Here is a 24180-nt window from a genome sequence, read left to right as displayed (position 1 = left end):
CCCGTGGTTGTCCGAGCCCTTGGTGTCTAAACGAACCGTGAGGGAGAGAGTTGGGGAAAAGACGTTACAGCATTTATCCCTTTTTGATGGAATAGTAGCCCGCCCCAGAGAATTTCGTCAGCCCCTCGAGAATCTCAGGCTCCGGTAGTCCGCTAGAACACAACCCCCCTAGTGCTTGCACATTCCGTCTGTCTCTTGTCTCTTTCCTGCCTCCGTATTTCTCGATCGATAGACGAGAGAGTAGCTTCTAATCGCTGACCCCCAGGTACTTAGCTTGTACTAAAAATCCCAGGCTGCCACGCTGACACTAGTCGGCATTGAAACTTCTAATCCACTAGGTGCAAAATCTGCAGATGACCAAGACCGGTGGGCCACTGCAGGCTTGTTCTGGCGTTTTCCTGTGAGTTTTTCTGATTGTTGTTAGTGTCAGTCCCCTCCCGTTGCCTTCTCCACCCATCAGATTGCGGGGCCTTCCCCCTTGGATGGTGGGGTCATCCCGTCCTCTGAGGCGTCAGGGCTGCGGGGCGCTGGGGGAGACCGTCGCCCTCTCCCACCCCCACCCCTCAAAGTCCAGGATGAAGTCCGCGGCCTGGAGCTGGACTCCGAGGCTCCAAGAGTCGGCGGCCGGGCCCTACCTATTTTCAGGGACAACCCCCCACTCTCCCCGGTCCCTGCTAAGCTCCCCATTTTCCCTCTCTCTGCCCGCTCCGTAGGCAGGGAGTGGGTGGAGGAGTCGCTTCCCCCGAGAACGAGCGTTACCTCAAGTGGGCTGGGAGCTGCCATCTTCCCCGAACCTCCTTCCGGAGCATGAAGAGCGTCACCCTGGGGAATGTTCTTTGCGCTTTCCGCACGATCCCCTCCGGACTTCCGGTTCCCATTGGCCAGCGAGTCGGGCACCAAACCGGGGGCCGCTTCCTCACGCGCTGTGGCTACCAGCTAGGTGCCTAGGGGCCAGGGGACAGGCCAAAAGGGGAGCCAACTTGAGTCCCTAAGTCTGAGGCAGACACACTCCGGCTTCAGGTCGGCCTACCCACCCACCCCTGGTCCCCTTCTTTGTCCTCACCCAGCTCACCCCCGGGAGCTCAGATCTAAGTCTTCTGAGAATCGCAGCCTCTGGGCCCTTCCCCTTCCCCATTCCAAACCATGATTCCCCTCTCCATCTTCTCCCCGAAGCTCTGAGTCCGAAGGGAGAGGGGCAAATCAGAAATCTGGCGACGGCTTTATGGTCTGGCCGGGCCTCCAAAGTCCCGCTATTCCATCAAACAAGGTGATATCTGTATCTCCCTCAAAGTCAAGGCGCTGAGCGGAGGGGTGACCGGCTCAGATCGGAGTCCTGCCCTTTTCGGTCTTTTTAGACTCTGCCACGGGCAGGTTGGGTGGAGTTGCCACCATCCTGAGACCCGGGGAAGAAGGTGGTTTTCCATCTTCTGCTCCACCTGGGGGAAAGGGGATAGTCATTTCTGCGGGTCTCCACTTCCCCACACTGGGCAGGGGGTGGGTGGGGCTGACCCTTCCTCACCTATGTCCCTGGACGTGCTTCTGATGCCTCGGGCACTGGGATTCATTCTTCTCCAGCGACCAGTTGGGTGGCAAAATCTCCACGGAACACCGTGGATAAAGCACGCTTACGATGCCATCCAGCCACCAGACTGGGTAGCAGACTCCGCTTTCAATTGGCGTTTGCGTGGTCTGTCACGTGCTGTCTCGTATGAATGTCTATCCTGCTGTTTCGTTTGGCTTGGTTGTTTATTCCTGTGTGGAACTCTTCTTTTTTTTATTTTTTTCAACCTTGCTGGGAATGCCCGATGAATAACCCGAGGGTCGTTTGAGTGCTTGGGTGTTGGAACTGCCCTGGCATAGAACCCTGGACTTGCTTGCGCCCTCAAAAGTAGGATCCGATGGAGATTCTGCCAGTCCTCGTAAAAGTGTTTCTGGTGACACTTCTGCTGATAATAACGACGCTACTAACAACAACAGTGGTTTTCGTTAAGTGATTCTAGCCGCCAAGCACTGTAATGAGCGCCGGGGTAGATCCATGATAATCAGATCGGACACAGTCCCTGTCCCTCACGGGGCTCGTGGTCTAAGGGAGGGGAAGAACAGGTCTTTAATGTCGATTTAACCAATACAGGAAACTGAGACATAGTGAAGTGACTTTCCCACAGTGACAATGAAGGGAAGAGGCAGTGCCAGGGTTAGAACTCAGGTCCTCTGACGCCCAGACCCAGGTCCTTTCCATTAGGCCTTGCTACTTCTCAAAGCTTTAATTTGCCCATTTTTTTGTAAATGGTATTTGGTAAGCACTTCCTATGTATCAGCCACTTTACTAAGCTCTGGAGTAGATACAAGCTAATCAGGTTGGACCCAGTCCCTGTTCCACGTGGGGCTCACAGTCTTAATCCTCATTTTACAGATGAGGTAACTGAAGCACAGAGAAGTGAAGTGACTTGCCCAAGGCCACATAGCGGACAAGTGGCAGAGCTGGGATTAGAACCCAAACCTCTGACTCCCAGCCCCGTGCTCTTTCAGCTGGGCCACTCTGCTTCTCATCTGTAAACATTTGTAAAGCACTAAAAGCCTGGAAACAGAATTACATTTTCAGCCAGACCTTATCACCGTGGTTAATAATAACTGAGGCGTTTAAGTGCTTGCTATGCGTCAAGGACTGTACTAAGCGCTGGGGTGGAAACAGGCTAAATCAGGTCGGACACAGCTCCTGACCCACATGGGCCTTAATCCCCATTTTTCAAATGAGGGACCTGAGGCCCAGATAAATGAAGGGGCTTGCCCAAGGTCACACACTGCAGCTGACATCCTGGCCCGGGCTCTCTCCACTAGGCCACACTGCTTCTCTGCAGAGAACTTCCTAAGAACTTCTGTGTGTCAGAGCACCTTGCTGAACACGGGGGTGGACACGACATAATCAGACACAGCCCTTATGCCACGGTGAGCTCACAAGCTAGGGAGAGATGGGAGCTTGTCCCCACTTTACAGATGAGGAAACCGAAGCCCAGTGGGATGCCCTTCAGCGGACCAGCGGCAGAGTCCATTCCCTTCTACTGTGCTTCAGGGGAATGGCTCCCATCAAAGGAGGAGGGCCTGCAAGCCGGAATTTGAAGGTCAAAAAACACTGCGGGGAAATCAATCCCTCGTATTTATTGAACCCTTACTGCTTTGAGAAGCAGCGTGGCCTAGCGGCAAGAGCACGGGCCTGGGGGAGAGCCACGGGCCGAAGATGGGATACTGTCCCTGCTCCATACGGGGCTCACAGCCTAGGTAGGACGGAGACCGGGAGTCAAATCCCCGTCTCACAGATGAGGAGACCGAAGCCCACAGAAGCGAAGTGACTCACCAGAGAGTACACAGCGGGCGAGTGGCAGGGCCAGGTATAGAACCCAAGTGCACCGACACCCCGAACGGTGCTTTTTCCGTTAGGCTGTTCCTCCTCGCCCGCCAGCCAGCTGGGCTGTGGCCGGCCGCCCGGCTCAGGACCTATGCCTGGCAGGCCTCATTGGCAGCATCTCAGAGACCCCCACGGGCATCTCTGGGGTTCCACAGGCATCTTGGGGGTCCCAAGGCCATCTCAGGGGCCTTTGAGAAGCAGCATGATGTAGTGGATAGAGCATTGGGAGTCACACAAGGTCATGGGTTCTCATCCCAGCTCTCCCACTTGTCTGCTGTGTGACCTTGGGCAAGTCTATTCACTTCTCTGGGCCTCAGTTCCCTCATCTGTAAAATAGGGACTGAGACTGTGAACCCCACGTGAGGACCAGGGACTGTAACCAACCCCATTTGCTTGTATCCACCCCAGCGCTTAATACAGTGCCTGGTGCATAGTAGGTGCTTAACAAATACCATAATTATTATTATGGACATCTCAGGGTGGGGGCCTGCAGGCATCTCAGAGACCTCATGGGCATCTCGGGGATCCCATGGGCATCTCAGGGACCCTAAGGGCCCCTCGGTGGGGGGTGTCCAGGGCACCTGAGAGCTGGAGGAGAATCAAGCCCCACAGCTTTGCACGCACCACTTGTCTCCGTGCAGAGGAGCCGAGGGAAGAGGACTCAGTGACTCTTTCACGGCACCCGGTAGCCCCCCAGAAAGGGCGAAAACCAAAACACTTCCCCCCACGTTCCCCCAGCCCCCGGCCCCGGCCCGCCCTTGGACTGAAAGCCTCTTCTCTCCCCGCAGACGGAGCACATTCCTCCGTATGATGTAGTGCCTTCCATGAGGCCAGTGGTTTTAGTGGGACCGTCCTTGAAGGGCTATGAGGTGAGTACCTTCCACCGGGCCCCGGTCCCTTGCATCCATCCATCAGGAGATGGTGTTTACCGAGCACTTACCGGGTGCACAGCACTGGATTTAGTACTTGGGAAAGCGCGGTGCAATAGAGTTTGTGGACATGATCCCTTCCCGGGAGACAATAGATCGATCTATCAATCAGTCCTATCTTTTGAGCGCAGACGGTCACCTCTAGACTGTAAGCTCATTGGGAGCAGGGAGTGGGTCTCTTTGGGAATTGTTCTTTTGTACTCTCCCAAGTGCTTAGTTCGGTGCTCTGTACATAGTAAGTGCTCAATAAATAGGATGGACTGTCCACAGAGCACAGTACTAAGTGCTTGGGAGAGAACCATATAACAGTCAGTGGACACATTCCCTGCCCACAACGAGCTTACGGTCTAGAAGACAGATATTCAGTTACAGGTAGGAGAAGCAAACTGAGTTTAGAAAGATGTCAGCAAACTCGACTGATTGTTGTGTGTGCACATGAAGAGTTGGCGTTGGGTGATGATCAAAGTGCTGAGTGGGGAAGGAGGCAGGTCCATAGGTGATGCAGAAAGGAGGGAGAATAGGGTGGGGAGATGTGGTAGTCAGGGAAGGCTTCCTGGAGGAAGTGGTTTTTTTTTTCCACTGGACTTTCAAGACAGGAGGCTGTGAAGGCAGAGGCAGTTCCAGTCAAGAGGGAGGGCATGAGCAAGCGGTCCAAGTTATCCATTTCTTTGGGGAATGAAAAGTCAGCGTGCCCTAGTGGGTAAAGCCTGGGCCTGGAACTCAGAAGGACTTGGGTTCTAATCCTGCCCCTCCCCCCCACCAGCTCGCCATTTGTCTGCTGGGTGACATTGGGCAAGTTACTTCACTTCTCTGTACCTCAGGTCCCTCATCTGTAAAATAGGGATTAAGACTGTGAGTTCCATATGGAACATGGACTGCGTCCAAACTTGAATCCACCCCAGCACTTAGTACAGTGCCTGGCACATAGTAAACCCTTAACAAATGCCATTTAAAAAAGAAAAAAAGCTGGGATCTGTCCTGGTTGGTAGTCCTCCCAAAGCACTCTTACATCAGTGACCTTGTTGTGATTTCCTGACGTTCATAATAATAATAAGAAATGTTAACGATAGTGGTATTAACCACTTACTATGTGCCAAGCACTGTACTAAGCGCTAGAGTGGATACAAGATCATCAGGTCCCTCATGGGGCTCACAACCTAACTAGGAGGGAGGACAGTTATTGCATCTCCATTTTGCAGGTGAGGGAACTGAGGCCCAGAGAAGTCAAGTGATTTGCCCAAGGTCCCACAGCAGACAAGTGGCAGAGCCGGCATTAGAACCCAGGTCATCCGACTCCCAGACCCGCGTTCTTTCCACTGGGCCACGCTGCTTCCGTAGGTGACAGGGAACACCAAGTGCTACTGTCTCTGCCGTGTGTATGGGGGAACAGCTCAGAGAGGTGTAGTGATGTGCCCAAGGACACACAGCCGGGCGGTAGAAGGACTGGGTTAGTCGGTTGGCCCATCGTATTTATTGAGCACTTACTATGTGCAGAGCACTGTACTAAGCACTTGGGAGGGTGCAATATGACAATGTAAGAGACATAGTCCCTGCCCAGACAATAAGAGCCGTGCCCTCCTGGCAGGCCACGTTGCCTCCTCTGGGGTGGGCCCCTCCACCTCCCACCCCCCAGCTCCCACGGGGGTCCCCAAAATGTTTGCAGTGGGACCTGGGGAGAGCGCTGAGTCTTGGGCAGATAAGTTCCTCCCAGAAGCCACCTTTTCGAGGTTCGTGGTTGATTTCCAGTGGCTGTGAGCTAGGCCTTCGCCCACCTCCCCTGGCAATTCTGGACCCCAGACTCGCAGAGGGGAGAGGTTTTCTTTTCTGGGGAGGGGGTGGCGGGCAGGGAATACGGAGTCTCCCGCTCCTCACGTGCCGCTTCCCCACCTGCAGGTGACAGACATGATGCAGAAAGCCCTCTTTGACTTCTTGAAACACAGATTCGAAGGCCGGTGAGTTTGTCCGCCCCACCCCCCCGAGCTCGGTTCGCCGGAGGGATGGGGGAGGGTCCCACAGCTCAGCCCAGTCCCTGGAGATGTTCCCTGGAGCAAGGGCTTCTGGGAGTGACCGTTCCATGGGGAGAAGCCCCAAGAAGGAAAGCCAAAGGCAGGAAGATAGCACGGGACCCCCCCGACTTCTCTGTCTTCTTTCCCTGTGTTATTCCCTGTGGAGCCGCGGGAATAACATGGAGGGGCTTCACTGTGTGTCCCCAGGGTCTCCATCACCAGGGTCACGGCAGACATCTCGCTTGCCAAACGCTCGGTGTTGAACAACCCCAGTAAGCACGTGATAATTGAACGGTCCAACACGAGGTCGAGCTTAGGTAAGTGTGACCGGCCGTAAGCGACCATCCTTTCACCCCCGCGGAGCAAGGAGGCGGTGCAGCCTAGTGGGAAGAGCACGGGACTCTGGAGATCGGGGTTCCTATCCCGGCTCCCCCACCTGCCCGCTGGGAGACCTTGGCCAAGTCATTTCATACCTCAGTCATTCTGGACCTCAGTTCCCTCAACTGGAAAATGGGAGTTAAGACTGTGAGCCCGACATCGGACAAGGACTGTGTCTAACCTGGTTTGCTCATTTCTACCACAGGACTTAGTACAGTGTCTGGCAAGCAGTGTGGCTTAGCGGAAAGAGCACCGGCCTGGGAGTCAGAGGTCTTGGATTCTAATCCCGGCTCTACCACTTGTCAGCTGTGTGACTTTGGGCAAGTCACTTCACTTCTCAGGGCTTCAGTTACCTCAACTGTAAAATGGGGATTAAGACTGTGAGCCCCACCTGGGACAACCTGATAACCTTGTATCGCCCCTCAGTGCTCAGAATAGTGCTTGGCACATAGTAAGCACTTTACAAATACCATAATTATTATCATCATCATTATTAATAATAATAATATTTCCTAGAGTCAGAAAGTAGGAAAATGTCACAGGTTTCCTGATGTTCAACTCACTGCCAATAGTTAAGTAGGTCATATCAGTGGGTTTTTTTTTTCCTTTTAGATTTAAAAATATGGAACTCACTTCTCCCAGAACCTAAATTCTTTTCCGGTAGTAGGTCAAGCACTTTGGGAGGAGCACTCATTCTTTCAATCCTCTAGAGACTTTTAAGGAAGCAGCGTTGTCTACCTTAAAGAGAATGAACTTAGAAGTCAGAGGACCAGGAATGACATTCTAATTCATTCATTCAGTCAGTCATATTTATTGAGCGCTTACTGTGTGCAGAGCACTGCTAAGGGCATCTGATCATGAGGAACAGTGTGGCTTAGGGGAGAGAGGTCGGGCCTAAGCATCAGAAGGACCTGGGTTCTAATCCCGGCTCTACCACATATCTGCTGTGTGACCTGGAGTAAATCACTTAACTCCTCTGTGTCTCAGTTACCTCATCTGTAAAAATGGGGATTAAGACCATGAGCCCCATGTGGGGCAGGGACTGTGTTCGACCTGATTAGCTCGTCTCTACCACAGTGCTTAGTACAGTGCCTGGCACAGAGTAAGCCCTCAACGAATACCACAATTATTACTAGTATTATTACTAAGCACTTAACAGATACCATTAAATAAAAAGCGGCGCAGCTGGAATTAGAACCCAGGTCATCTGACCCCCGGGTTCTTGCTCTGTCCAAGAGGCTATGCTACTTCTTCCCTGGAGACTCATTTTCTCCTCGGTGGTCTAGAGTTGTGTAGCTTGGAGATTTTTCTAGTTTGGCATTGCTCACACTGAAGGAAAGTGTTTTTGGAACCGAAAAAGACGGGGGGGCCCAGCCCCTCTCTGGAAAAGCAGCATGTGAGGTTGGCAAAGGCGCCTTCTTCGTGCGGATTGGGCGAATCCAATCCAATAATCAATCACCCTAAGATATCTAGACGCACTGGGTCAGAGCCATGTCAACACACAGATAAGCTCAGGCCCAGAGAGAGAGACGCTTCCTCCACAGTAACTGTTGCTAGGGAAAAACAACCAGAGGCAGATACATGAGAGACAGAGCTGCCTCTCGTTCTATAAAAATTTGCTCTGTCTTCATTTCTTTATGGTATTTGTTAAGCACTAACTGTGTGTCAGACCCTGTACTGAGCACTGGGGTGAGATAAAAGCTAATCAGTCGATGTCCCACATGGGGCTCACAGTTTTAAATCCCATTTGACAGATGAGGTAACTGAGACCCAGAGAAGTGAGGTGACTTCCCTAAATTCTCACAAGCAGAGCTGGGATTAGGACGCAGGTCCTTCTGACTTCCAGGCCCGTGCTGTGTTCTATCGATCGGTCGATCAATCAATCACATGTATTGAGTGCTTACTGCGTGAAGGGTGCTTGTGAGAATACAACCCAACAATATAACGGACATGTTCTCTGCCCACAACGAGAGAAGAGGAAATGGGGGCCTAGTCAGGGAAGGCCTCTTGGAGGAGATGGGTCTTCAATAAGGCTTTGAAGGTGGGAAGAGTCATTGTTGGATATGAAGAGGGAGAGCTTTCCAGGCCAGAGGCAGGACGTGGGCGAGAGGTCGGCGGCAAGTTAGATGAGATAGAGTTTCATTGAGTGGATTGGCATTAAGGGAATGAAGTACGTGGACTGGGTTGTAGTAGGAGAGTATAGCGAGGTGAAGTAGGAGCGGGCAAGGTGATTGAGTGCTCTAAAGCTGACGGCAAGGAACTTCTGTTTGATGTGAAGGTGGATAGTCAATCACTAGAGGGTCTTGAGGAGTGGGGAAACATGGACTGAACTTTTTTTTGAAAAATGATCCGGGCAGCAGAGCGAAGTATGGATTGGAGAGGGGAGAGAGAGGAGACTGGGAGGTCAGCAAGGAGGCCAATACAGTAATCAAGGTGGGATAGGCTAAGTGCTTGGATTAATGTGGTAGTCGTTTGGATGGCGAGGAAGGGATGGATTTAACGATATTGTGAAGGTTGAACCGACAGGATTGAGTGACAAAGTGAATATGTGAGGTGAATGAGAGGGAAGAGTCAAAGATGACATCAAGGTTACAGGCTTCTGAGATAGGAAGGTTGGTGGTGCCATCTACACTGATGGGGGGAAGTCAGGGGGAAGACAGGGTTTGGGTGAGAAGGAGTTCTGTTTTGGACATGTTAAGTTGGAGGTGACGGTGGGACATCCAAGTAGAGATGTCTTGAAGGCAGGAGGAAATGTGAGACTGATTAGAAGGAGAGAGATCGGGGCTGGAAAGGTAGATTTGGGATACAGGTGGCAGTTGAAGCTGTCAGAGGGGATATGTTCTCTCTAGGAGTGGGTATAGATGGAGAATAGAAGGAGATTCCCACAGTTAGGGATTGGGAGTCAGAGGAGGAGCCCGCAAAAGTGACTGAGAATGAGTGGCCAGAGAGATAAGAGGAGAACCAGAAGAGAGTCAATGAAGCCATAATTGGGTAATGTTTCCAGGAGAAGGGACTGGTCACTGGTATGGAAGGCAGCTGGGAGGTCGAAAAGGATTAGGTTGGACTAGAGGCCATTGAATTTGGCCATAAGGAGATCATTTGTCACCTTCAAGAGGGCGGTTTCTGTGGAATGAAGGGGTTGGAAGGCAGTTTGGAGGGGGTCAAGGAGAGAACTGGAGGAGAGAAACTTGACAGCAGGTGTAGACAACTTGCTTGAGGAGTTTGGAGAGAAACGAGAGGAAGGAGCTTCCAATCAAGGGAGGGTTTTTTTAAGATAAGGGAAATTTGCACATGTTAGAAAGCAGTGGGAAAGAAGCCAATGGAGAGCAAACAGCTGAAGATGGCAGTCAGGGAGACAAGAAGGGAGGAGGCAGGTGTTTTGAAAAGGTACAGAGGGCTGGGGTCGGATGCACAGGCGGAAGGGGTGGATTTTGAGAGAAGGCAGGAGATCTCCTCTAGAGATACTGCTGAGAAGGATGGGGAGAGTTGAAGAAGGGGCAGGAGGAGGAAGGGATTGGAGAGGAACAGGGGAAATTTTAGGGAGATCACGCCTCATAGTTTCAATTTTTTTCAGTAAAGTAGGTAGCCAGTTCTTTAGGGGCAAGGGATGAGAGAGATGGAAGGACGGGGGCCTGAGGAGAATGACATCTGGAACTGTTGGCAAGGATAATGGACATGGGGGTAAATAAGGTTGAGGAAATAATTTTACCAGACAGAGGAGAGGGCAGAGTTAAAACACGCGAGGATAAACTTGAAGCAGAAGAAGTCGGCCTGGATATTTAGATATCTGCCAGCGGTGCTCTGCGGCTTGTTCACGAGAGCAAAAGAGGTGGACTGTGAAGGTGATCTGGGGCTGTGGGTTAGTGGTTCAAGATTGACGCAGGGATAGGGGAGCGAGTGTGTTGAGTTTAGTAGAGAGGGTGGTGTGGAGGGCGTCAATTTGGTCATCAAGGGAGGCAGTTTGGATATGGAGGCTAAATGGGGCATAGTACAGTGCTCTGCACACAGTAAGTGCTCAATAAATACGATTGAATGAACGAGTTGAGACATGATGCCATTTCTATATAATGAGGCTGTGGAGCCGCTAGGGTAAAAAATTTCAGAACCAGGAAATGCAGTCTAATTCTCTTGATGATGTGATTTTCTTCTTGTCGGCCTCTTCCTCTAATAGCAATCGCGGTGGTATCTTTTTTATGGTATTTGTTAAGCGCTTACTATGTGGAAGGCACTATACTAAGCTCTGGGATTGATAAAAGCTAATCGGTTTGGACACGGTCCCTATCCCCCATGGCACTCAAGTCATAATCCCCATTTTACAGATGAGGGAACTGTGGCTAAGAGAAGGTGGGTGATCCTGCCCAAGGTCACACAGCAGACAGATTGCAGAGAACCCAGGTCCTCTGACTTCCAGGCCCATGCTCTTTCCACTAGGCCACACTGCTTCCCACTATCTGCTAAGCACTTATTTTCTATCAAGCATTGTGCTAAGTGTAGGGGGAGAAACAATAAATACAATTATATCAGACAGCTCCCATCCCAGAAGGGACTCACAGCCACAGGGGGAGGGATAACAGGTACTGAATCTTCATTTTGCATATGAGGAAACTGAGGCACTGGGAAAACAAGTGACTTGCCCCAGGTCACACAGTAGGCAAGTGGTGGGGTTGGGATTCATAATACTAATAATAGTATTTGTTAAGAAAGTAATATGTACCAAGCACTGTTCTAAGCACTGGAGTAGGTACAAGGTCATCAGGTTGTCCCATGTGGGGCTCACAGTCTTAATCCCCATTTTACAGAGGAGGGAACTGAGGCCCAGAGAAGTTAAGTGGCTTGCCCAGGGTCACACAGCAGACAATGGCGGAGCTGGGATTAGAATCCACCTCCTCTGACTCCCAAGCCCAGGCTCTTTCCGCTAAGCCACAGAACCCAGGGCTCCTGACACCCAGTTCTTTGCGCTCTCCACAAGATCACACTGCTTCCTCCTGCCCCTTCTCCCCGGCCTTGGGGATGCTGGTGTTTTCGGGTAATGCCTCTTTCCAAAAGGGAAGAGCTTCCCACTGTGCCTGAGCCATTAACCCCCACCCCCAAAATTGGGGCTAATCAGTCACTCTGCCTTCTCCCCAACTGTACCATCATTCCCTGTCTCCCCGCCCCGCTGGGCCTAGACCATCATTCCCCTGCCTCCACCCCTCTGGGCCTTGCCCATCATCTCCATCTCCTCACTATGCCTGCCTCTTCGTCCCTCCCGTCCCCTTCCCTGACACTGGCCCCCATGAATTCCGCTTCCCTGGGCTCACCGCGTCTCCGACCTCCTCCTCAGCCGAGGTCCAGAGCGAGATCGAGAGGATCTTCGAGCTGGCGAGGACGCTGCAGTTGGTCGTGCTCGACGCTGACACCATCAACCACCCGGCGCAGCTGAGCAAAACGTCCCTGGCTCCCATTGTGGTCTATGTCAAGATTTCTTCGCCCAAGGTAAACGGAGCCGGTTTAGTCGCAGGGAGCCGGGTTGGGTGCGGGCCGCCAGCACAGCAGTCAAGCCAAGCGTTGAATTTCCTGAGCCCTTACTCTGTGCAGAGCACTATGCTGAGCACTTGCTGACCTCCCTGCCTCGTGCCTCTCCCCACTCCAGTCTGTACTTCACTCTGCTGCCCGGATCATTTTCCACAGAAACATTCAGTCCATGACTCACCACTTCTCAAGACCCTCCAATGGTTGCCCATCCACCTCTGCATCAAACAGACATTCCTCACCGTCGGCTTTAAAGCCCTCAATCCCCTTTCCCCCTCCTACCTCACCTTGCTGCTCTCCTACTCCAACCCAGCCCGCACACTTCGCTCCTTAATGCCAACCTTCTCCCTGGACCTCCGTCTCGTCCATCTCGTCACCAGCCTCTCGCCCACATCCCGCCTCGGGCCCGGAATGCCCTCCCTCTTCATATCTGACAGACAATAACTCTCCCCATCTTCAAATTCTTATTGAAGGCACATCTCCTCCAAGAGGCCTTCCCTTACTAAGCCTCACATTTCCTCTTCACCTGCTTTCTTCGGCACCATCCCTTTATTTGATCCCTTTACTCGCCTCGCCATCAGACCCACAGCGCTCGTGTACATAGCCGTAATCTATTCCTTTAATTGTCCTTCTCACCCTCTAGACTGTACGCTTGTTGTGGGCAGGGAATGTCCCTGGTATATTGTTGCGCTATACTCTCCCAAGCATGTAGTACAGTGCTCTGCACACAGTAAGCACTCAGTGCGATTGATTGACTGGGAGAGTAGCAGTCCTCAGCCTCTGCCCTTCCCTCTTGGTCGGCAGGCTTTTCATCTTTAATAATAATGGTGGTATTTGTTAAGCGCTTACTATGTGCAAAGCACTGTTCTAAGCGCTGGGGGATACAAGATGATCAGGTTGTCCCAGTGGGGCTCATGGTTTTAATCCCCATTTTACAGATGAGGTAACTGAGGCACAGAGAAGTTAAGTGACTTGCCCAAAGTCACAGCTGGCAAGTGGCGGAGCCGGGATTAGAACCCGTGACCTCTGACTCCCAAGCCTGAGCTTTTTCCACTGAGCCACGCTGCTTCTCTTTAGCAGCCCCCTGCCCTTTCATTTGCTGCAGAGAGAAAGGGGTGAGCACACCATAAGCGCTTAATAAATACGATTGTATGATTGAATGAGTGAGGGGCTGGAATCTCCTCTGACTTTCCTCAAAGTGAGGAAATTACTGCGACTAAATTAAGGCGCAGCCTTCCATCAACTGCTTTGGCAGATGAGCATTGGCACGATAATTATAATAATAATTGTGGTATCGATTAAGCGCTTACTACCTACCAAGCACTGTACTAAGTGCTGGGGTCAGTACGAAATCATCAAATCCCCCACAGGGCTGCCATTCTAAGTAAGAGGGAGAACAGGTTTTGAATCTCCATTTTGCAGATGAGGGAACTGAGGCAGAGAGAAGTGAAGTGACTCGCCCAAGGTCACACGGCAGGCAAATGACAGAGCCGGGATTAGAACACGGGTCCTTCTGACTCCCTGGCCCGGGCTCTAGCCACCATTCATTCATTCAGTCGTTTTTATTGAGCACTTTCTATGTGTGGAGCACAGTGCTAAGCTGTTGGAAAGTGCTGTTTTTCACTTGGCCTATGAGAAGCAGCGTGGCAAGAGCGCACGTGCTTGGGAGTCAGAGGACGTGGGTTCTAATCCCGGCTTCGCCACTTGTCTGCCGTGTGACATTGGGCAAGCCACTTCACTTCTCTGTGCCTCAGTTACCTCGTCTGTGAAATGGGGATTAAGACTGTGAGCCCCACTGGGACAACCTAGGCATATGCTAATGGTTTTAGCCCGCCTCTAGGCAGTGCAGAGGAGTCTGTTCGCCCGGTGCTCCCGGAGCACAGCTTTGTGCTTCCCGGGGCCTCAGTCTGAGTATCTCCCCCTGCCACCCACCCTGGAAATGCCCACACCTGGTATTCCCTGTTCCCGTGTTTCGTGCAGGTTTTACAAAGGCTGATCAAATCTCGTGGGAAATCGCAAGCTAAACACCTCAACGTCCAGATGGTCGCCGCTGAGAAACTGGCCCAGTGCCCTCCGGTGAGTGTCCTCTCTCCAGGGCTAGCCCGCTCTAGGGGCAGGAGGGTGGGAGGAGTCGAATGCGGAGAGGCCCGGCCCCATCCAGCCCAGGATTCAAATGGAACAATTTCCCGAAACTTGTTTCCTTCTGAAAATAGGCCCCTCCTTCCTCCTTTTCCTCCCTTCCCCCCTTCTTGTCCATCTTCTCCCATCCCTCTCCGCTCTGCCCCCATCCTTCCCCACTCTCACAAGTCCGTCGGCAAAGGGGAATAATCATTATGGTACTCGTTAAGGGCTTACTAGGTGCCAAGTATTGTTCTCAGCTCTGGGGTAGCTACGAGGTAGTCAGGTTGGACGTTGGACGTTGTCCCTGCCCATATGGGGCTGACGCTTTTTTACAGATGAGGGAACTGAAGCCCAGAGAAGTGAAGCGACCTGCCCGAGGTCACACAGCAGGTGTGTGGCAGAGCCGGGATTAGAACCCAGGTCCTCCCGACTGCCAGGCCCGTGCTCTTTCCCCTGAGCCACACGGCTTCAAAATGTACAAAGATTTTGATTTGTATTTATGTGTATTTGAATATTTATATTTAGTGGGCTTCGTTTTGCAAAAATATCCTGAAAAGCACCACGATCACCGTCCCTTGAGCTACCGTGCCGAGATTCGGATGGTCATCCCCGCTGGGGGCCGGGCGGGTGGGGGCGGGCGCCATCCTCTGCAGGGGTGACAGGCCTCGCCCCACCCCGTGCCGCCCCAGGAACTGTTTGACGTGATTCTGGACGAGAACCAGCTGGAGGACGCGTGCGAGCACCTGGCAGACTTCCTGGAGGCCTACTGGAAGGCCGCCCACCCCCCTGGCAGCCCCGCGACCCACGCGCTGCCCGGCGCCACGCTCTCTGGCAGCCCCGGCCCCGTCTCTGCGCCCCAGGTGGGTCACGGCCCTGCTTCCTGCTCCGGGGTGGCTGGGCGAAGGCAGGGCAGACCTACAGGCACCCCACCCCACCCTAGATGCCAGTGGTCTTCTGGATCTCAGCCACCCCAGAGTCTGTCGTTAGCCTCTTGAGCACTGTGGTATCGAAGCTCTTATTGTGTGCCGAGCACTGGGAGGAGCGCTGGGGCCGGTCTGAAGGGGCAGGGTGGCGGGGAGCGGACCCTCGGATACCAAGCACAGCGCCGCAGGAGCCGGTGGTCTTCTGGGTCTCAACCACCCCGAGAGCGGGTGTTAGCTAAGAGATTGCACACCGAGGTCGCCCATTAGCCTCATGATCATTGTGGTATTGGAGCTCCTACCGTGTGCTGAGCACTGGACTAAGCGCTGGGTTCGGCCCGAGGGGGCAGGCAGGCGAAGAGCAGATGTTCAGGTACCGCACGTTAACTCGGGTGCCGGTGATCTTTTTTATTTTAATTATATTTGCTAAGTGTTCAGTATATGCCAAGCCCTGTTCTAAGTTCTGGGGTATCTACAAAGTAGTCAGGTTGGACGCAGTCCCTGCCCGTATGGGGCTCACAGTCTTAATCATTATTTTACAGATGAGGGAACTGAGACACAGAGAATTAAGTGACTTGCCCAAGGTCACACAGCAAACCAGTGGCGCAGCCGGGATTAGAACCCAGGTCCTTCTGAATCCCAGGCCCCAGTTTTGTCCATTAGGCTACGCTGCTTCTTCTGGATCTCAACCAGCCGTAGAGCAGGCGTCAGCTACGTGATTACCTTGCAGTACAGTGTTCTGCACACAGTAAGCACTCAATAAATACAATTGAATGAATCCACCCCAGCACTTAGAAAAGTGCTTGGCACATAGTAAGTACTTAACAAATTATTATTAGTCGAATTTACCGAGTGCTCACTGTGTGCAAAGCACTGTACTAAGTGCTTGGGAGAATACAATGTAACATCAGACATATTCCCTGCCCACAGTGAGCTCACTGTCATTATTATTATTATTATTATTAAAGGAGGCCAATGTGGGTTGCTCCCAAATACCTTCCACAGTGCTCTACCTGCCACGGATCAATCCATCAATCAGTAGTATTTATCTAACACTTCCTGATGGCAGAACACTGAACTAAGCACTTGGGAGAGTGCAATAGACCAGAGTGGGTAGACAGGTTCCCTGCCCACAAGGAGCTGATGGTCTAGATGCTCAATCGCCCCTTAGGGAATTGGGGCTGGTGGTGTTCAGGGCAGCTTCGACTCATCCGGCCAGCACCGACAGACCGAGGACGATGAATTCTGTTTGTCAGAAAAGACCGTGGCTCGAGGGGGTGATAACAGAGCCCACTGTTGCTGGGGGCGTTCCTGGGCTTTTCTCGGGAGGAGGTAGGAGGTAGGCGTAGTATTGAGGGGCTTCCTGGGGGCTACTGGCGGGAAACCCTGAAGTTACTCGCTCAGATTTTTAAAACTGACCCCTTCTCTTTCCAAATGAGAAGTGAAGTCCCCTTGATCGGCCCATGGGGAGGGAAGCTGGGAGATGCCCTTGGAGCGTTTCTTAAAAACCTCTTCCCTGAAAGGAAAATCTCTTTGGGAGGGTGGATAGCCTGACCCTCTGACACAGAAGGGTGTAATAATAATACTAATAATATTGGTATGTGGCAAGCACTGTTCTAAGCACTGGGATAGACGCAGGCTAATCAGGTTGGACACGGTCCCCGTCCCACATGGGGCTCAGAGGCTTAATTCTCATGTTTGAGATGAGGGAACTGAGACCCAGAGAAGTGAAATGAGTTGCCCAAGGTCACAAAGGGGGCAGTCGGAAGAGCCGGGATTAGAACCGAGGTCCTTCCGACTCCCAGGCCCGGGCTCCCTCCACTAGGCCCACCGCGGCCGTTGCCCGAGGCAGGAGCGGGGGGTGGCGCGGAAGCCCGGAAATGTGCTCGGGTCTGGTGGCGATGAGGGTGGCGAGGGGAAAAAGAGGTCCGGCTGGCCTGACCCTGCACAGGGGCATCTCTCGGCGGACCCGGGGAAGAGGTGGTCGACTGAAGTCAGGCGGTGACGGAAACCTGCCTCTGTCACCCCTCCGCCCAACCCCACCGGGCCCTGGCCGGGAGTCACTGAGGCACCCTGATCTCTGCCTACTGGCCGTGGCTACTTGGGCACCCAGAGGAGGGACCAGGAGGAGGAGGGGTATCGACTAATTCTTAAACCAACTTGCTAAGATAATGGGACATGCGGACCCCGGTTGGAGAGCGGACCGTCTGTTTATCTAGTCCTTTCCTCAGATTTTTGGTCAACGCAACGGAGCCCCACAGCTACGCAGGGAGTTCTAATCCTAATCACCCCTTTAATTAGCGCTCACTCCCTGTCTGGCACCGGACCACGTGGCGGAGTAGATCCGATCCGATCAGACCCGGGGTCCGGCCGGCCCGGGGCCCGCCGGCCCCAGCGGGAGGGAGACCGGGGAACGGATCCCCGGTTTCCAGATGAGGAAACGGAGGTCCAGAGGACCCAAGCGACTTGCCCCGCGGCAGAGCCGGGACGAGAACCCAGGCTCCACGACTCCTAGGCCTCGTTGCGCCCTGCCGGGCTGCTGCTCTAGAGGGGTGCTCGGGGTCGGTGGGTGGCGGGGGCGGTGGGCTGGTGAACCTCTGCCCCACGGCCCCCCACGACTAATCCACTTGTTGCTTTTGCAGTGATTGCGGGACAGCGGGCCTTAGGAGGTAGGTAACGGTCCGGCGTGCCCGGCTCGGATTAGATTAGACTCCCCCCGGCCCCCCCGCTAGCCCACTTAGGATGAGTTCAGGCCCCCGGGCCGGCCAGCTCTCGGGAGGCTCGCCTCGCTCTGAGGCGACCCCGCGGGGCGCCCGCTCGCCCCACCCCGGGTCTGGAGCGTTCTCCCGCCCCTTCCCGCCCCGACTGACCCAGCCCGCCGCTGCCTGTTGTGTCCCACAGCCGGGAGAGGAGAGGATCCAGCCCCTGGGCCCGGGGTCGGCCCGCCAGGGCCAGCACCGCCCGTCCTCCGGCCGGCGCCCCGACCACCACCACCACCACCATCACCACCGCGGCGGCTGTTCCCGCCAGGAGCCGTCGGGCCCGGAGCCGCGGGGCGGCCGGGCCGTGGCCTCCGAGGAGGCGCGGGACGAGCCGGCCCGCGGGCCCCGCCGGGAGCACGGCCGCAGGGACGAGGTACGACGCCACCCCGAGCGGGACCACGAGGCCGGCCGGCAACGCGGCGGCCGCCACAAGTCCAGGGACCGGGACGGGCGACGCGGCGAGGCCGCGGACTCCTGCGGACGCCAGTAGCCTCCCGTCCCCCCCCGGGTGGGGGTCTCTGGGGGCGTCCCGGCCCAACCCGGGACCCCGTGCTGGGGGGACCGGCCGCGGAATCCCACTCTGGAACCTTCCTGCCTCCGACTCTCGGTCTGGGCCGCGTGGAGGATCGGCCCCAGAAGGCCGTGGCCCGACTGTGGCGGCGGTGGTCTCGGACTCGTTTTTTGTTGGTTTTTTTTTTTTTAAACTCGGTCTTCGGTAGCTCCACCCGAACCACGTCTGTGGCCGTCCCGGCAGCGTGAGGTGTCGAAAGCTGGGTGTCGTCGATGTTCGGTAACGTGCGTATCCGGCCAGCTGGGAGACGGCGCCCTCGGCCCAGCTCTGGAGCCCCTCGTGGCCCACCTCCCGCCCCCGATTTCCGACGTGTGTCCGCCACCCGGTCTGTTCCCTTCCTGCCCCCCGCCCCCCCCAACCCCGCCTGTTGCTTCTTCCCCTCGGGGTCACCGAGCTCCGGGGACCGGGTTTCGGTGTTGCCTTACACGAAGGAGATCAGGAAGTCTAAGTCGATTTTCTACGTATTGGTACTGTGTACTGTCTATACAGTTTGTAAATGTTATTTCTGCAAACCACCTTCCGACTATATGAGTTTTTGCCCACGATCTTTTAGAACCCTGATGCCGGGTCAGCAGATTTGCTTTGGAATTCCTCATTTGGGAAATTTGGAACAGTCTCCGGATGCCTTTCCCCTCCCCACCCCCAACCCCCTCCCGGCTTTGGGAGAGCCCGTAGGTTTCTATAAGTAGGTGAGTTTTCCCGGGAAGAAAAAAAGTTTTATTCCCGAATGTTGACCATTCCCTTAGCATTCTCATTTGGTCCACAGATTCTGACAGGAAAAAACCCAACTCTGGCCACAGTTTACCTCCATCTGGTTCCCACCGGATTGTAGCCAACGTTTTCAGAGAAATGTCTGTCGGTCACGGCCCTGGGGTTCAGGGACCCCAGATGTCTGGTGTACAGGCAGGAGGGTGGACCAGGGGTGGGAAAGGTGAACTGTAGTTGACCGAAAAACCAAACCAAACCAAGCCAAAAAGCCAAGTGAAACCCACCCCCGCCCCGAGACAGATATCAAAAATCAGGCTCGACAAAGTTTTGTCTTGCTGTGTCCCTCGCTGTTCGTGTAGCCCAGATGAGCAGTCTGGGGCCCGTGAGAACGTTTCTCCCTGAGGTAATTGAGAAAGCATCAATCTGCTGACTGTTTGAGACTCCAGGAGAGTAAGAACATAGGCACCTGTTACTGTGAGTGTTTCACTGGAAATGTACAATCTTTGTGTTTTAGATGATTTGTTTTGGTAAGAAAAGTTTACACAGCTTGTGGAGAGTTATTTTGTGGGGAAATAAATTTTTGTAGCTTCTCCCGCCTCGTTTCTCCCCCTGCCAATTTCTCCGCAAGGGGGAGGCCGGTCGGAACCGAGAGCGAGTGACCGATGGAGGCCTGCTCTTCCGGCCGGAGGGCGTGGGGGAGGCGTTGGGTACGGAGGTGGCTCGGACCCCAGTGGGGACGGTGGTCCCGCTCGCGGATGGGGGTGCCGTCACCAGATGAACGTCCCGGGTTTCCCGCTGGCTGTAAGGTCATGGCATCGTGGCGTGGGAAGTGTCCGTGGGGTCCCCTCCAGTCTTCCGCGATGCCAGAGGTCCCGTCCCTGATGGACCCAGCATCAAGACAGCCTCACGCTGTAGTAGACGTGCCCTGACTGGGACCGGGCGCGAATCCATCACCGTGCACAATCGCGTTCTCTTCCGGATGAAACTCCCAAAATCGGAATAGGCCTCAGGGGACAACTGGGGGGACTTCTTCCAGGAAGACCAGGATCCCGTAAGCTGCCCGATCCGTTAGGCACATACGTGAATTCCGGGTTTCGAAGCATCCTGGTTCTGGTTCCAAGCTCTTCGGGTTGTGAGGCGTGGTAAAGTTGCGTTTTTGTTACAGCCTCCCATATAGCTTGCAAAGTTGTCAAAATTTGCCCAAGAGTCTATTTATTGGAAGCATTCCTTCCCCATAACTAGGTTTGTATGGCATTCGTTCATTCAATTGTATTTATTGAGCGCTTCCTGTGTGCACAGCACCGTGCTAAGCGCTTGCGATGAGTAGACACATTCCCTGCCCTTAAGGAGCTTACGATCTAGAAGCCACCGTGGGCTTTACCTTGCCTAGTTTGGGGATTTCTTTGTTAGGCTCCAGGCTAGAGGGTTCCTGCAATTTTAGTATTCTTCCTGGGTTCCAATCCCAACTCCTCCACTCGCCTGCTGTGTGGCCTTGGCCAATTCACTTAACCGCTCTGCGCCTCAGTTTCCACGGATGGTGATTCTACTGTACCTGTTCTCCCTCCCCATGAGAAGACAAGCCCCATGGGGGACAGGGACTGTGTCTAGCCTGATTATCTTCTATCTACGCATCTCATGCCCCCAATGAGCATGCTTTGTAGAGGAAGAGCTTCTTCTTCTTCTTCTTCTATTACTACTGTCTAACTGCCTTTGCCGGTAAAGGTTGTGACGTTTATTTATGATTCTGTGGTAGCCTTGTTGATTTTGAACACGTGGAACTGTCGCTTCATCACCAGAAACTGCCTTCTGTTACACATGCTGGTTAAAACATTTTTCATCAGCCGCGTCTCCAAATCAGCCCCCATTTAGCGTCACCCACTATTGCTCAATCTATCAATCAGTTCTATTTATCGAGCACTTAATGATGGCATTTGTAATGTTCTTATTATGTGCGAAGCACTGTTCTAAGCGCTGGGGAGGATACAAGGTGATCAGGTTGTCCCACGGGAGGCTCACAGTCTTCATCCCCATTTTACAGTTGAGGGAACTGAGGCACAGAGAAGTGAAGTGACTTGCCCAAAGTCACACAGCTGACAAGTGGCAGAGCTGGGATATGAACCCATGACCTCTGACTCACCAGCCCGTGCGCTTTCCACTGAGTCACGCTGTTTACCGTGTACAGAGCACTGTACTGAGCGCTGGGGAGCGTTCGCTATGATAGACTTGATAGGTGTGATCGCTGCCCTCGAGGAGCTAATGTTCTCCAGTTGTACCCCATTTTACCCAGCTTCCTGGTGTGGAGAATGTTTTAAGTTCTCAAAATAAGCATGGAATTTGTTAAGCGCTTACTCTGTGCCAAGCACTGTACTAAGCTCCGGGACAGAGACACAAAAATCCGGTCCCACGTGGGGCTCACAGTCTAAGTAGGAGGGGAAACAGGCCTTTAATCCCCATCTTGCAGGTGAGAGAACTGAGGCCCAGAGAAATGAAGTGATTTGCCCAAGTTCTTTCCCCTAGGCTACGCTGCTTTCTTGTGTGTGGAACAGGAAGAGGGGGCTATTCCCCACAATGCACACATCGTCAGTATGTTTGAAATGAATCTGGGGAGAGACTGGGACTGATTCAAAATCAGCCCGTCTCCCTTGTGCCTCCTCTGGCTGCTTCCCACCTCACATCGAGTTTCCGCTCCCCACGACGCAAGATGCCGTTGGACCTGGGCCTCGCCCGGCCTCCTCGTGGTGGAAGAGTCGCCGCCCGCAACCTGTCGGAAGGATTTTTACCCACGATCCATCGGAAGGGTCCCTGGCCGTCCGTGGGCCACGAGAGCTGGCTTCTGCATTGTCTTTACGCGCTTGCTTTCGCATGGCGGGTGTTTTGGCAGATTTTGGCTGGGGTCTTCTCCTCTGGTGGCTATGTTCGGCAGGCGAACTGAGTGAGGGACAACATGCACAGGGAGAAATCCAGGTTCCCCGGCGGGCCGGGGCGACCCAGGAGACAACGGTGGAGCTGGTTGGGCAACTCATGGCAGCACGCGTTTTCTAGCCTCCCTCTAGAACCAACTGCAACCGAACCCGGGGGACCCCCTTGCGATCCGACCCAGTGCGAGAGCTGGAAAAGTCGGGAAGCTTCTCTTCTCTCCCCAGCTCTCACCTGGACGTCTCGGAGTCAAGTCGGCCTGCACCATAATCCTAGGCTCTCTTCTCAGAAGCGGCCGGCTCTCTGATGAGTTTGCCCTGACAGCGATGGTGGAATCCGTTAACTTAATAATAATGTTGGTATTTGTTAAACACTTACTATGTGCAGAGCACTGTTCTATGCGCTGGGGGAGATACAGGGTAATCAGGTTGTCCCACGTGAGGCTCACAGTCTTAATCCCCATTTTACAGATGAGGTAACTGAGGCACAGAGAAGTTAAGTACTATGTGCCAGGCACCGTACTAAGCACTGGTATGGGTACAGGCAAATCGTGTTGGACAACGTCCCTGTCCCACGTAGGGCTCACGGTCTCAGCCCGCTGGGGCTAATGCAGCAAAGTTCCCGAGGAGAAGATTTGATCTTCCGCTGCAGATTCTGGTCAATAATCCCCTCCAAATCTCCATAGTTTTATACCCTTCTAATGGAGAGAACAATAGCATTCAAGTCCGTCTCACTCCCAGGAACACAACACCCTGCCTAATGTAGGAGGGAGATGGATCTTGGTCATCTTTCGAGTCAAAACGGGCTTTCGTTTTTGCCCTTTCTACCCTCCATAGAAGAAATATTTGAAAAGATGAAGGGTTTTTGGTTCTACCTGTAGTTTTCACCCGTGGATGGCTCAAATGAAACTAAATTGTGGGGCAGAGGGTTTTTGTTTGTTTGTTTGCTTGCTTTGGTTTTATTATGGTACTTGTTCAGCACATACTATGTGCCAGGCAATGTACCAAGTATTCAGGCAGATATAAGAGAATTAGGTCGGGCACAGACCCTGCTCCATGTAGTCTAAGGTGGAGGGAGAATGGGCATTTAATCCTCATTTTACAGATGAGGTAACAGGCAATAGAAGTGCTTTGCCCAAGGTCATATGGCAGCCAAGCGCTAGGTCTGGGATTAGAACCCAGAAGCAGCACGACCTAGTGGATAGAGCATGGGCCTGGGAGTCAAAAGGACCTTCATTCATTCAATCGTATTTATTGAGCGCTTACTGTGTGCAGAGCACTGTACTAAGCTCTTGGAAAGTACAATTCGGCAACAGATAGAGGCAATCCCCACCCAACAACGGGCTCACAGTCTTCTAATGCCGGCTCTGCCATTTACCTACTATGTGACTTTGGGCAAGTCACTTAACTTTTCTGGGCGTCAGTTTGCTCATCTGTAAAATGGGGATTAAGGCTGAGAGCCCCATGTGGGACACGGATTGTCTCCAACCTGATTAGCATGTATTTACTTAACTCAGTGCTTAGTTCAGGATCTGGGACAGAGTAAATTTGTTCTGTGGTATTTGTTAGGCACTTACTATGCATCAAACATTGTTCTAAGCACTGAAATTGCGATAAGTCAATTAGGTTGGACACAGCCCCTATCCCAGTTCAAATAGGATTAGGGAGAACAGGAAAACTGAGGCCTAGTGAGGTGATTTGCCCAGTGCCCCACAGCAAGCCATTGGCAGAGCCGGGATCAGAATCCAGGTCCTCTGCCTCCCAGACCCATGCTCTTTCCACTAGGCCCCGCTGCTTCTCTGAGATGCAGAGTTCTCCTGCAGGAAATTGATCCCGGCTGCAATTTCTGCGATGCGGTGGTCCGGATGCAGGATTCTGCAGCCCCGGTGAAGAGACGATTCATCGAATTACGGAGTTTTCAGCTGACCCGCCCCAGTAAGTACAAAACAGAAAGTT

At 53.3% G+C, this 24180-nt stretch overlaps 1 protein-coding gene across 4 annotated transcripts in view; it reads left to right on the top strand.

Annotated features, from left to right (window-relative positions):
• The window catches only part of CACNB2 (calcium voltage-gated channel auxiliary subunit beta 2), a 66892-nt gene extending 46987 nt beyond the window's left edge, over positions 1 to 19905 (top strand). For 3 of the 4 annotated variants that reach the window (XM_029078059.2, XM_039913927.1, XM_029078056.2), the window contains exons 7-13: positions 4192 to 4272; positions 6226 to 6284; positions 6546 to 6655; positions 12040 to 12191; positions 14208 to 14303; positions 15038 to 15208; positions 18170 to 19905. In XM_029078059.2, the coding sequence (XP_028933892.1) occupies positions 4192 to 4272; positions 6226 to 6284; positions 6546 to 6655; positions 12040 to 12191; positions 14208 to 14303; positions 15038 to 15208; positions 18170 to 18520 (1020 nt within the window). In that variant the 3' untranslated portion in view covers positions 18521 to 19905. Of the gene's footprint in view, positions 1 to 4191; positions 4273 to 6225; positions 6285 to 6545; positions 6656 to 12039; positions 12192 to 14207; positions 14304 to 15037; positions 15209 to 17910; positions 17938 to 18169 lie in introns of all 4 variants that reach the window. The other variant, XM_039913928.1, reaches the window with a different exon arrangement.
• Positions 19906 to 24180: the final 4275 nt, after the last annotated feature.

Source organism: Ornithorhynchus anatinus, chromosome 13, assembly GCF_004115215.2.
Source record: "Ornithorhynchus anatinus isolate Pmale09 chromosome 13, mOrnAna1.pri.v4, whole genome shotgun sequence".
Lineage (NCBI taxonomy): Eukaryota > Metazoa > Chordata > Mammalia > Monotremata > Ornithorhynchidae > Ornithorhynchus > Ornithorhynchus anatinus.
The sequence above is the reverse complement of the archived record's forward strand: the minus strand, read 5'-3'. Positions and strand labels throughout refer to the sequence as shown.